The 13,797-nt window shown below is 47.7% G+C and overlaps 1 protein-coding gene across 3 annotated transcripts; it reads left to right on the top strand.

Moving 5' to 3' along the window:
• The first annotated feature begins 1,056 nt into the window (after window positions 1-1,056).
• RNASEH1 (ribonuclease H1) lies at window positions 1,057-12,136 on the top strand. Of its 3 annotated transcripts, XM_082852386.1 has the most exons (9): window positions 1,057-1,229; window positions 2,382-2,497; window positions 5,228-5,392; window positions 7,390-7,489; window positions 8,307-8,361; window positions 8,724-8,808; window positions 9,304-9,428; window positions 10,581-10,671; window positions 11,710-12,128. In XM_082852386.1, the coding sequence occupies exons 1-8, from the start codon at window positions 1,099-1,101 to the stop codon at window positions 10,665-10,667; spliced, it is 864 nt and encodes a 287-aa protein (XP_082708512.1). In that variant the 5' UTR covers window positions 1,057-1,098; the 3' UTR covers window positions 10,668-10,671; window positions 11,710-12,128. The 3 variants fall into 3 exon arrangements, 2 of the variants coding, with proteins under 2 accessions (XP_082708512.1, XP_082708511.1); XR_014326670.1 differs by lacking the exon at window positions 11,710-12,128 and having other exon boundaries at window positions 8,728-8,808; XM_082852385.1 differs by having other exon boundaries at window positions 10,581-12,136.
• The last annotated feature ends 1,661 nt before the right edge of the window (window positions 12,137-13,797 follow it).

The following is a 13,797-nucleotide window of genomic DNA, read 5'->3' as shown; positions in this document are numbered from 1 at the left end:
AAGCCTTACTCAGGCACTATTGTGTTCCCTGGCCCTCCAGGCAAGGGTGTTCACTCTCCCCTGCCTGGCACACACTTTGCTGATGTCCTCTGTTTGTTCTCACAGGATTCCTTGGTGCTCAGACTGCCTTAGTCAATTCTGCATCCCCTGGGGCTTGGGTAGCACACGGTGCGTGTTTGATAACGTTTGTGGAACTGAAGACTTCAAGAAAATTAAGTAAAGTTAATTTGAAAAGCAAGACTTGTCAATGGAGAGGACTTGGAAGTCGGTTTGCTTACAGAGCAAAATGTGAAATACTGGGCAGAATTCTAAGACATTGCCTTTCTAACTAAATTTTCCCCTTGGGTCGTAGTGCGTTAAGTATTGGACATCCTACTGGTTACACACCGGCCTGGGTGGGGTGGGGAAAAGGGCCACCCCCTTGAGCGGAGCACCGAGGCGGCGGCGGTATGCAGCGCTCACACCCCCTTCACCCTCTCCCTCAGCGGCACCCACCCTCTTTTTCCTTTATGAACCCCAATGTCTTTCTGGCCACGACAACAGTGAGCCAGTAAGCCAGCCCATCCGAGTGCTTGGCCAGTCCTGAGTGCACCCCGCACCGCGGGAGCGCCCCAGAACCACGGGAGGCCGACGTAGGGGCCCGTGGCCGGAAGCCAGATACCCACCGCACAGAGCCTGCAGCGCCCACCGAGTGCGGGGAGCCGCCCGAGCTGCTGCAGGCGGCGGAGACTGGGCGAGAGCAGGACCGCTTTCCCACCCAGCCCGACCGGTCCCGCCCCCACCGCCCAGACCCCGCCCCCACCGCCCAGACCCCGCCCGCACCGCCCAGACCACCCCCCCACACCCTGGGCCCCGCCCAGGCGCCCCTATCCCCGCCTCTGCCCCTCCTTAGGCCCCGCCCCCGTGACCTCTGCCCAGACCCCACAGTCTCACTGACTTCCAGGAAACTGACGAGTCAGAAAAGCGCAAGTCTGGGCCCCGCCCCAGGTCCCGCCCCCTAGTTGCGTCATCTCCCTGCGCCGCCGCCGGAAGTCCGGCATGTGTGATGAGGGCTTGTGGCCGGGATGAGGCGTGGGTGCCGGTGACCGGCAGTGAGCGATGACCAGGCTTCTGGCCCTGGCGCACAGAGTGGCTTCGGCTGCCTTGCGTTGCGGTGGCCGCAGCTGCCGCGGGATCGCCATGTTTTATGCCGTGAGGAGGGGCCGCAAGGCCGGGGTCTTCCTGACCTGGTGAGGGAGCCGCGCCTCCCCGGGAGCGGGTTTAGGGCGGCGGTGGGCGGCTCCGCGGCGGGGAGGCGGCTGCCACCCCCGGAGCGCACGGCCCTCGGCCTGGAGTCGGCGCGCGGGGGCCGCGACATGGGGGGCCTCGACTCCGCTTCGTTTTTGCTGGGAGTGTCAGAAACGCCACTTACAGTCTGGGGTGTCCAGAGGCCTCTACTTAATCCTTTTTCACATCTGTTACGATGAAAGAGTTTCCACAGGGTTACACGTGGTGGAACTCAATGCCTAATCTAATCTTACGGGTGTTTTTAAAAAGGGAAGTTTTTTAAAATTAATTTATTTATTTTGGCTGCTTTGGGCCTTCGTTGCTGCGCGCGGTCTTCTCATTGCGGTGGCTCTTCGTTGCGGAGCATGGGCTCTAGGTGCACGGGCTCAGTAGTTGTGGCTCGCAAGCTCAGTAGTTGTGGCGCACGGGCTCAGTAGTTGTGGTGCACATGCTTAGTTACTCCGCGGCATGTGGGATCTTCTCGGACCAGGGCTTGAACCTGTGTCCCTTGCATTGGCAGGCGGATTCTTAACCACTGCACCACCAGGGAAGTCCTAAAAAGAGAAATTCTTGTAAACTAATGTTTGTATCCCTATAACAGCCCTTTGAGGTAGGTGGGATTATTCTCATTTTTGGGTGTAGTTACCGTGGTCAAGAAATTCTTGGGGCCAGTAAGTGACAGATGTAGGACTTGAACCCAGGTGTTACGACTCCATAACCAGGACTCTTCCCACTGTATGATATCAAGGTTTATTATCAGTCTTTGTGTGTGTACGTGAGTGCATAGTGTTTCCCTGTGCAGCTAGGCTACTGAGGAAGAAGCATCTCAGAAGCTGGCCCTTCTGTTGTAATGAAATGATTGAAGACCCCCAAATTCTAGTATGCTTTGAGGAAAGCCCTGTGGTGCAGGTGTATTGTCTGGCTGGCACCTATAGCATGACACAGGGTGAAGGGTTGGACGTGCAAGATAAGACAACAAACTGTAAGGTGTGACCCTTTGCCCCCAAGGAGCTGACAGCCCCAGCCCTTGTCACACTGTTCCCAGCCTAAGACAAGGATCCGTGAAAAAATAGGGTGACAGGGAGGGAGGAGCTTAACACTGCACTTTGTTTCAGGGATGAATGCAGAGCCCAGGTGGACCGGTTTCCTGCAGCCAGGTTTAAGAAGTTTGCCACAGAGGAGGAAGCCTGGGCCTTCGTGAGAAGCTCCGCAAACCCTGATGGTTCAGAAGGTAGTCACGACTCACATCATTGTAACATTTTAACCTATTCAAAGTCTTTCATATCCCAAGTGTCACTTGATCTATATAGCTGCTCTCTAAGCAGATAGAGAAGAGTATGATTGTCTCCATTTTTCCATTTTACAGATTAGGAAACAGGCTGAAAGCAGTTTAGCGTAGTGACTCCTGTTGGTAAAGTATTGGAGACAAGCCAGGATGCAGATCTCCTGTTCCATTCAGTGTCCTCGCTGTACTTAGTTCCATCTTTTAAAAATACTTATTCTTGTTATTGGATTGAATGGGCTCTAGTTGTAAAATAATGAGTGTAGTTCTTTTCACAGCATGCACCTGTATGGTGTTTCATTTTTACCTAGGATAGAGTCACACAATCGGAATTTCCTCCAGTTTCACATGTTACTGGAAGTAGACTTAATTGAAGTTTCGGGCCCAATATAAGGGACATCAGGTAGGCAAGACTGAGGGTGGCTGCCTTAGAGCACAAAGGTTTAAAATGTAGCCTACCTTGAAGAAGTGTTTTTCATTAACTTTACTCACAGACGTTTTTTACTACAGTGGATAAAGACTGAGAGGAGGATTTTTTTTTTTTTTATGCGGTATGTGGGCCTCTCACTGTTGCGGCCTCTCCCGCTGCGGAGCACAGGCTCCGGACGTGCAGGCTCAGCGGCCATGGCTCACGGGCCCAGCCGCTCCGCGGCATGTGGGATCTTCCCGGACCGGGGCACGAACCCGTGTCCCCTGCATCGGCAGGCGGACTCTCAACCACTGCGCCACCAGGGAAGCCCGAGAGGAGGATATTTTAAATCAGCTTCTTTTGAACAGTCTCTCGAGCCCACTGAGCTGCTCGAGCATTGAACAGGTGCTCCTCTGGGGTGTCATGACACTTCTGGACAAAGCAGGATTCAGGGAGAGGCAGATCACACTAGGAATCTTCCTTGAAAGGCAAGTTTCCGAGGCAGAGGAGACACTCACTCCCTGTGCAGCTGTTTCACCCTCCGTTTCCCAGCAGCTTTCAAAGGGGGTGTGACGTGACAGTTCCGTTTTCTACCCAGGTGAGAAATCGGCTTGGGATAGAAAGCTAGTGTGCAAGTATGACTCTTGTCTTGGTTGGGTTCTTAATACTTCTTTTCACGGGTTTTTCGTTTTAACCAATGAGTAATTTATTCATATCTCAGTTCTTCCAGTATCAGTATGTTTCTGTTTATTAAGTTCTCCAAGTCTTAAGGCAAGATAGTTTTTTATATCTGTGAATCTGCTTTTCTTAAAACTTTACAGAGACCTCCAGTTAGTGACTTACATAACGTATATAAATGGATTAACATCGTGAATGTTTGAGAGCCATACCAGAGCAAACCTGTTAGCCTCTTTCCCAGTTTTTCTCTTAATATTACATGTATCCTTATTTGGGGATTACTGAGCTATTTGCTAGTTATTGTGGTTTATATAAGTTGATTTTAGGTTAATTTACTTAAAGAAAAACCACAATTTTGTGAAGGAAAAATTATCTGACAACCATAGTATCCTTTTCCTTCAGAGTCATATCTGTTTTTCAACAACTTTCATTTCAATTTAACTTTCTCTGTTATAGTAAATAAAACCGATTATTCATATCAATATTAAAATTCTGCAAAATTGCACTTCAGCCTGTACCTCTGGGGGTACTTCTGCAGAGCACCTGCAGGAGTATTTTCAAGGTCAGTGTGAGGTAACACCAGTACAGCAGAGCGGACATGTCAGCATTGCTCTGGACATGGTGGCGCTCCCCTCGAGCTCTGCCTGGCTAACTTTAGCATTCTTCGGAGAGGTGTGGGCTGAGAAGCTATGCCAGGCTCAGTAGAAGTTCCAGCTTATGCCTGTCTAGTCGGTGCTCGATAAATGCTGGAGCACCATCTCTCCACCCCTGGTTTAGGGGTTTAGAGCAAAAAGTGCACTCTGCAGTGTTGAGGTTGTTATTTTGGACATACAATGAGTTGCTCCTTGTGTGTTTCTAGTTCCACTCTGTAAAAGGGTAGTGTAGGAAAAGCTGTTTCAGATCACCTAGTGCTGGGCCCATTTCATAGCAGCTGAGGGGGGTTAAGTCAGTTGACCGAGTTCACAACTGATAAAAGGTAAAGTTCAAATTGAAACTAGTTTTTTGAATCCTGGTCTAATTCATCTTCTGCGTCAGCTGCCATAATTGTATGAAAGAGTGAGTGAGACACACCTGAGTGGGTGTGAGAATCCCTTGGAGATTACTCTCAGCTACACCCAGCCTGGGCCACTGGAGGGAAGCTCTCCAGCAGTGCTGTCCCTGCAGGGACCCAATCCCGTTACCTTTTGGTTTCTATTTCCCTTTTTTAATAAATCCCATTATCTGTTCTCACCTTAGATAAGAAATTTGGACCCTTGTTTTCTCTGGGGAAAGAGCCCCTCAGATTTTCAAACTGTCTGTGAGCGCTAAAGGGTTCAGCACCCGTGGTATCTGTTCTGTCTCCATCGAAACCAGATTTCTTTTTTAACAGCAGCTTTGCTCTAGTCTTCGTATTGCCCTCACTGAGCTTATTATGGAAAATTTAATTTTCCAGGATGTCAGTGTCTGAGGTGGTATGGCCTGTCTTAAGTCTTTCCCTCTATAGAGCCACATACAGGGCGTATTTAAGCCTGACTTTTAGTGACGTTCTGGATTCTCAGTCATTTCATGTTGTGTCCATTGTTTCTGGCTTTTGAGTAGACTCTACCTTTCAGGGCAGAAAAATAAACATGTACAGGAATCACAAGTGAAGGCAAACAAGCGACTTCATGAGCCCTTGGACGAAGGTGAAGGTGAAACCACAGAGCCGTGTGCAAAGCACATGAAACAGAGCGCAGAACCGCTGCCTTCAGTGAGCAAAGACACGTTTTCTTATATGGGTATGTCTTGGATTTTTAAATTTTTAATACAGTAATCGTATAAGTATATTCATGTGTAAAAACTTTTCCCACTTTCTTAATGAGGGAAATTTGAACTGATGTATAACATTCTTTTTTTCCCCCTTTCTTTTTACATATTTATTTATTTGGTTGTGTTGGGTCTTCGTTGTGGCATGTGGGATCTTTCGTTGTGGCACATGGGCTTCTCTCTAGTTGTGGCATGCAGGTTTTCCCTTCTCTAGTTGTGGTGTGCAGGCTCCAGAGCGCGTGGGCTCTGTAGTTTGTGGCACGCGGGCTCTCTAGTTGAAGCGCCCGAGCTCAGTAGTTGTGGTGTGGGCTCAGTTGCCCCAAGGCATGTGGGATCCCAGTTCCACGACCAGGGATCGAACCCAAGTCCCCTGCATTAGAAGGCGGATTCTTTACCGCTGGTCCACGAGGGGAGTCCTAAGGTCACTATTTTATAATTGATCTAATGGTGTAGAATTATTAGAATTTTGGACATTCATAGGAAAATCGTTATATAGGCTATGCATGAAAAACGCTTTGATCTCTGTAAACACCAGTGTTCCTTGTACACACAGTATTTCTGGTCACTAAGAAAATGCAAAAACTTCAGCTCTTCAAATAAGAAAGGCCCTGGACAGAACTCCTTTATATATTTGGTTGGCACCAGCATCTTAACCTTTTACATGTAATCTTTGCAAAACAGAAGTGATCCTACCTTATCCTGAGAAACAAGATAATTGTGAATTTCTCCTCTGCCTTTAGCTCCAGGAATCCAGTGTTTATATTAAGTAACTTAATGGTACGTGAGTCTCCTTTTTGTCTTCTACATGTATGAATAGAAGATAAAAATAAATAGCATTTTTTATATAAGTCAGTGTATTTGTAGGTTCTAAGTTTTTCAAGGGAAACCAGTAGAAAATGTTTGGTCAAACTGTATGAAAACTGTATAAATCAATTTTTGCAGTTATGTGAAAAGCAAAACCAAATGTTCTTGATCTGATTATTTACTGATAGTAATTGAAGCAGATGTTGGTGGGGCGACTGGGAGATGAGCCGTTTCCAATGTACTAACAGTTGCCTGAAGCACCGGGGCACTGGACGCAGTGCCTGACGGGCACTGGCAGTCACACGGAGTCAGGGACCAGGAAGGGGTCGTGTTGGGCATCACGTTGAGTTGAACGAGGAGCCCTGCCCAGCGCCCGCGTTCTCGGACCCCCAGCCCCACTCCGGTTGGGGATGTGCTCCGCTGACATCTCACCGCCTCCCCGCTTTGCCTCTGCCTGTTCAGTCTGCCCTCCTTTTAACACGTACCTCCCGGAGCACGGCCTCTGTTTGCTCCACAGCCCTGCTCGCTGATACCCGGCAACCCGAGTTCTCGTCCGCCCTGCTGGGCGCTCTGCTGCTCGCCAGCAGCCTGAGGATGGCCTCGTGTCACTCCTCCTCTGCCTTTGCTCTTTACCGCGTTGGTGTGTTGATCAGACTCTCTGTCTTGATGGGAAGAAGCAAAGGCGGGACCACAGTTCACTAGTTGCAAAAGGACCAAGAAAAAAAATTAGGCCAACATTTGTCGGAGGACTTGACCTTCCGGCAGGCAGGTCATCATCAAGGCACTGTTGTCTGCAAGGGCAGCTCCTGGGGGTGAACGTGGCCTCCCCGCACTGCCCCCAACACACACGTGAAGAGAGGGGCAGTGGCTTTGTTCACTGGCCTCTGTAACAGGGGAATGTAAACAGCAGGGGGGTCTGGGTTTACAGGGCGATTGCCTTCACCTTTAATTCCCCCCGGCAAGCAGAACCGAAATAGTGGATTCCAAGCAAAAAGCGTCAAGTGCCCCCATATAAGGCGCTGGTAATGTGTCCTGCGCGGAAAGCTTCCAGAGCATAGACGCTCTCGCAGTTTAAAACGCTAACTCGATCGTAATAAGTGTTTAGGTGAATTTCAGCTCTCAGTAACGGCGATCCAGTGGCGCTCACTACGTTTCCCGCTTACAGGGCACTCTGTCGTCGTCTACACGGACGGCTGCTGCTCCAGTAATGGGCGGAGGAGGGCTCGAGCAGGAATCGGTGTTTACTGGGGGCCAGGCCATCCTTTGTAAGTAAACCAGAAAAGCTGGCTTTTATTAAGCTTCACAGTTAACCGAATCATATTCCAAAACTTGGGAAAGACTGAGGCAGGATCCGCTTACTGTTTGATTATTTGGTAGCTTTGGCAGGGGCAGTGGAAGAGTCCCACGTCCCTGGGAGGTGGCTTTGGCAAGGATGCACGAGGGGCAGGTCACCATACTGGGAACCCTGCGTGCCCCTGCGAGTCTTGAAGATGAGTGAGCTTAGAGGTGACCCGTGTTTTTCAAAAGGCACAAAGTCAAGGTGATATGACGTGAGATCATTCAAATACATCTGCCCCCAAATATGCAAGAACTTGAGTAGTAACTGACAGCCCCAGAATTCAGTGTGAAAGAGGGCTTGGACCCCTGTGAAGTAGCCACTCCCCGGTGTCCAGGCGCCTGAGCAGCCCTGGGCGTGAGCACGGTCAGCAAGGTCAGCTTCTTGAGCCTCCTGGCCTGTAAGTCCTGCCTTCACTTCGATGTCTCACTTAGCCTGGAACCCTCCAGGGGTGGCAAGCTCGGGTGGCATGAGTGTCCGCGGGTTTAGTGCCTGCCCAGGACCACATGCTAGTGTATTTCAGGTCCAGAAATCAAACCTGGCTTTTGCCTTCTGGTCCAGAGTTCTCCTGCAAGACCACACCATGGCACTTTTCAATAGACTGTGTGTATTGTTGGTTTGATTTTTGTATGATTTCCTATTTCAAATAAAAAAGTATACAAGCCTGTTTTCAATTAAGAGACTTAAGGAATCACTTTGAGAATTAGTTTATAATTTTATTTTCTTTTGTACTGTTTTGAAACCAGAAATGTAGGAATTAGACTTCCTGGGCGACAAACAAACCAAAGAGCAGAGATTCATGTAAGTTATCAGAGGTATTTTTCCACTAAAAATGTAAATTTATCATTCTTTACCATTGACTAGAATGGTATCAATGTACTTTCTACCCTCTGTGTGTATAAGATACTCAGAGTCCAGAAGAAACTTAGTTTGGGGCTAGTAACAGTTCTGAAGAGCAGGAGTTTTCTAGAAAAATTATAAAACTTGTTTCAAATAGGTGTCTAAACAGGAGAATTGTAGGTGTAGCATTATTTCACATAGACAATATTATTACGGTTAGCACAGGAAAAGGAATTTAGATTTTAAATTTTTTGGTAATTTTGAACATCAGTGTCGAAAGTTGAACAATTTCTGCAGCATGACAACTGATTTGTATCTTCAAGGCAGCCTGCAAAGCCATCGAACAGGCAAAGGCTCAGAACATCAATAAGTTGGTTCTCTACACAGACAGCATGTTTACTATCAATGGTAAGCGTTTACGTTTGACTTCTTCTAGGGTTTCTCGAGTACATATGAAGGGAAATAGGTCTTTCCTTCCCCTGGAAGAGGTGCGGCATCAGGGCAGGACTGAGACGGTGAAGGGGCTGCATTGGGTGTGACTGGTGCCAGGGAAGCCCGTGCTGCTCCGGTATGTGCCGCGGAGGCATGCTTTGCCAGGTGCCGAGGGCGTGGCCGTGAGGTAGAAGATGTGTGTTCCCTCTGGGGGTACCCTGTGTAGGACCCGTGGGGTGGGCTCCTGGGGGGCGCTGATGAGGCTGGAGGGGGCAGTGCCTCAGCCCGACGGCCTCAGGGTAGACACGCGTGAGAGTAAAGGGATGGGGCGAGTCAGAGCATGGCCCCAGTAAGGAAAGGAAAAGTCCAGAAAGCCCCTCAGGTACACGTGGAGCAATGGTCAGAGGGGAGTCTAGGGAGGAAAGAATACCAGAACGTTCGAGAATACTGATCTGTGAGTGTTCCTTGTAGGCATCACTAATTGGGTGCACAGCTGGAAGAAGAGTGGATGGAGGACCAGCACAGGGAAGGAGGTGATCAACAAAGAGGACTTCATGGTGCTGGACAGGCTTGTCCAAGGCATGGACATTCAGTGGGTGAGTGTTGTCTTAGGTGGTCACCGCTTGTGGCCGTTACGACCAAATGAAATAAACTAGCTAGACAGTTTAATGGTTTCTGTGAGTGATTTGATGACTTCAGTTAAAATAGCAGGGTCCATGGAGTTGCTGTCGTAGCGTGTGTTAGAGCACAGTGGAGTCTTTTGACCATCATCTGAGTAATGCTGCTCTAACAGGCGGGTCCTCCGTGCGGAGCGCTGGGTCCCAGCACTGAGACTGAGGGGCTCCGGGCTCTCCGCGTCGTCCTCACCCAGCCGCCATACCTCGCACTGTTAGAGTTACCTGTGATCGTCAGCCTCCTGGTTTCTTTGGAAGCAGCTATAATGTCAGTTCAGGCTAATTTATGATGTATCCTCTTAAAAATATAGTTGTGTGATTAGACCTTAGTAACATGATTTTTTTCCCCAAAATGGACGTATTTTTCTTACACTAGGTCACTTTTATTAAAATTACCTTTTCAAACAATACAGAGCAAGTTAAACGACAACCATTTTCTTAACCCTACCATCCTCTCCCAGCCCAGGACCCCTGATGACCGTTTGGCAACCTGACATTTAAACATGCCTTTCAGGGAATTCCCTGGTTGTTCAGAGGTTAGGACTCCTCCCTTTCACTGCCAAGGGCATGAGTTCGATCCCTGGTCGGGGAACTAAGATCCCACAGGCCATGCTGTGTAGCAAAAACAAACAAACAAACAAACAAAAAACCAAAACTTGCCTTTCAGCAACATAAGTGCAAACAGTGGTGAAATCACATGAGCGCATCCCTTTGTAACAGCACTGAGGGAGAATCAGGTGTGTGTGTATGTCGTATACAGATCCATCCACACACCTCTGTCCAGAAAGCTTGCCAGGTCCCACCGTTAAGTGGGAAAAAGGCAATACAACAGTAAAATCAATCTGTGGAGAAACAAAACGGGGTTTCTGTCGGTGTACCCAGCGCACAAGTGCGTCGTGCTGAGGAGCTGTGAAGGGAGTCTTCTCTGAACGGTTGACTTCTGGTTGACTTCTCTGAACGGTTGACTTCTGGTTGACTTCTCTGAACGGTTGACGTGTTTTACAGTGAGGATGTAGTCATGTGTTGCTTGTGTAAAAAATTAGTAAAAATAAAAGGAAACGTTTTATTTAACAGATGCATGTTCCTGGCCATTCGGGATTTATAGGCAACGAAGAAGCTGACAGATTAGCAAGACAAGGCGCGAAGCAACCTGAAGACTGACCAGGTCCTTTAATCCTTGGAACAACCTGAGCCAGTGGCTGTTTGTCACCTTTACTTACTGGTGTGAAAAATAAAACTATAGGCTGGACCACTGCAGTCGATGGGCAGACACAGCTTTCAGACTAAATCGGAAAAGCAGGGTAGTGGTCCGTGGCATGTGCCTTAAAGGTGGTTAGATGTGTCATAAACTGAACATCCTTTGAGACTTGAGATTTATTTGAGGTTTTGTTAGAAGTATGCTTTATTGGGCTTGATACTGTTCTCATTAGTTTTATTGCAGTCTAGACAAAAGTGTTAGGGCTTTGATTTAATAAGGATGAGTAAAACATTGGTTTAAAAATGCAGGCAAGAAGCCTAGAAGTATTCTAAGAGTTCATTTACCCTACAGTTGGCAACACTGAGTCATGATTTTTAGGTGGGTTTGTGCCTACGGGCAGATTGGAGGAAGGCACGGCTCCCTTGCTGGGCACAGTCCTGCCAGGGCCCACGCCTTGGCAGAGGGAAGGTGGGCTGGTCTTACCTGGCCGGGCACTGTGATAGGGCCGCCTGCACATGGGCAGCCCTGGCTGCCCGACCGTTAGGTAGCAACAGTCATAACTTCTAAAGACCAAGATTGTAAATAAATGTTTTAAAATTGGCGGGGTGGGGGTGGCTATTTTTGTTAAAAGCACTATGCAAGTTAAAAAAAAGTTTGACGTGATTATTTTTACCTTTTATTACCTTTTTGTCATAAAAACATGCAGAAAACGATACAAATGTATAGCTTATTGAATTATTATTGTTATTATAAGGTGAGTACCTTTGTAACTACCACCCAGGTCAAGAAGTAGAACTTTGCCAGATGCCCAGAAGGCTCTTCACGTGCTCCTCCAGTCACAGCCCCTCCCTCCCTCCAGAACTAGTCCCGACTTCCTTGCTTTTCTTTGTGGCAGTTTTTAGTCTAGTCTACTCTTTTTTTTAACTTGGTATTTTTTTTTTAACTTGATGTTTCTTAAGTTTCTTTAATTTACAGGTTCCGCCTCAATCTCTGTTCTCCTTACAGTTTATCTCTTGAAGAGCCTGAGCCATTTGTCCCGTCGTTTCCCACTGTCAGTTTTGTCGCTCTCACGGTCTCGAGGTGCTGTCCAGCGTTTTACTCTCTCCTCGGGATTTCCTGCAAATTGGCGGCTGGATCAGAGGCTTGATCACAGTCAGGCTCCACCCCATGGGCACATGTGTTACGTGCTTTCATCAGAAGGCAGAGCGATTTTCATCCTTTTGTTGTTGGCAGCTGCCAGTGCTCAGGGCCTAGAATACTGATACGCTGTCATTTTGCTTACGTTTATTGGCTGGAACAGTTTTAGAAGATACTTCCCCTCACCTGATGCTGGCGCCCAGTGTAGAATTCACGTACAAAAGGCGGGATAAATGCTAAGATTGGCTCCCGGTCATCCTAAAAAGGTAGCCCAATTAGGGGGTTTTATTTATGTATTTTTTTTTTTTTTTTTTTTTTTTTTTTGCGGTACGTGGGCCTCTCACCGTTGCGGCCTCTCCCGTTGCGGAGCACAGGCTCCGGACGCGCAGGCCCAGCGGCCATGGCTCACGGGCCCAGCCGCTCCGCGGCATGCGGGATCCTCCCAGACCGGGGCACGAACCCGCGTCCCCTGCATCGGCAGGCGGACTCTCAACCACTGCGCCACCAGGGAAGCCCTATTTATGTATTTTTATAACATGTAAACCTACGTATATGTCATGAACTCATGTACTTAAGCCTGTTAGATGGGTTTCAGTCCATCGCAATTTTCCTCTTCATTGAACCCAAATTGCAGCGGCTTTGGCCTGTAGGAGCAAGCCTCTTCAAGTTGGCTCTTGATTTCTTTTGATATTCACATATGTACACATGCATGCACAGACACACACTGACCACACACAGACACACTCATGCACAGACTGCACACGGTCATAGAGAGCTTTCTTGCAGTCTGATGTGTCAGGGTGTTCTAGACCCATCTTGTACCTTTCCTGCTCTAGACCTGGAATTGGCTTTTTCTCTAAGGATCTGTAGTTTCTTTTAATGGGAAAAAGAGGTATTTCAGATCCTTGGTGCTCATTGCTACAGGGTTGGTTGTTGTTTCTAGGGCTAAAAAATACACACGTGTGCACACCCACATTTAAAGAGAAAGTGTTTTCTGAGCTCATGTTGACAGTCGTAAAACAAACTCAGGATTCCAGGACATTCAGCCTCTTCCATGTTACAGCTGTGTCTCCTACACTGAGATCCCGGTTCTCAGGCTGTGGGACTACGGAGCAGAATATTCCTAATTACACACTTGCTTGTTCTACTTTAACATGTACTACGTGGATACTAACCCTAATATACCATTAATTACAATGAAAACAGCACTGGAGCCACACCGTCAACTGTTACTTAGTAAAATCTCTCCCCGCTGCCCTCATTTAGTCTTATTTCCATGTACTTAATGCTCATAACCAGTGTTTAGGTCAGTGTCAGCTTGGGAACCATACTCCCTGGGCTTCTGTATGTTGAATTCAGCTTGTGTCCTTTATACTTGAAGTTTTGTAGAATACGAAATCCTTGCCTACGTTTTCTTTCCTTGAGTGTCTTAAATATTCCGTTTTCTTCCAGCATAAAGTGATGCATGAAGAGCCTGATGAATCTTATTTTCTTTCCACGTCACGTACTCTTTGTGCTTAGATGTCCAAAGGGCTTTTTCCTCTTTCTCAAGTCAGCAGTTTTATTAGAATGTATCATGTGTTGGTGGCCCTGGGTCAGTGTTTGCAGGTATGTGGTGTGCTTTTTCTGTGTGTATTTTCAAATCTACTATTTCAAGAAAGTTTCCTTGAATTGTGGCCTAGTGCTCTGTTTTATTTTTTGCTTTGGTTTTCTTTTTGGGGGGACCCCTGTTATCTGTTGAAATCTGATTTACCCATCTTCAGTATTTGCCAGTTTATCTTGAATCTTTTATCTGTCTTAGATTGCTTCCATGTCTTGGCTGCTGTAAATAATGCTGCTATGAACATAGGGGTGCACATATCTCTAGAGGTCTGTTTTCAAAGAGGGCAGTTAAAGGGAAGGGGTGTGCTGAGCTATGGATTCCCCCTGGCAGAATCCCTGGTCCAGGAGGGTCCT

Source organism: Leucopleurus acutus (genome assembly GCF_964270905.1).
Source record: "Leucopleurus acutus genome assembly, chromosome: 12".
Classification (NCBI taxonomy): Eukaryota; Metazoa; Chordata; class Mammalia; order Artiodactyla; family Delphinidae; genus Leucopleurus; species Leucopleurus acutus.
The sequence above is the reverse complement of the archived record's forward strand: the minus strand, read 5'-3'. Positions and strand labels throughout refer to the sequence as shown.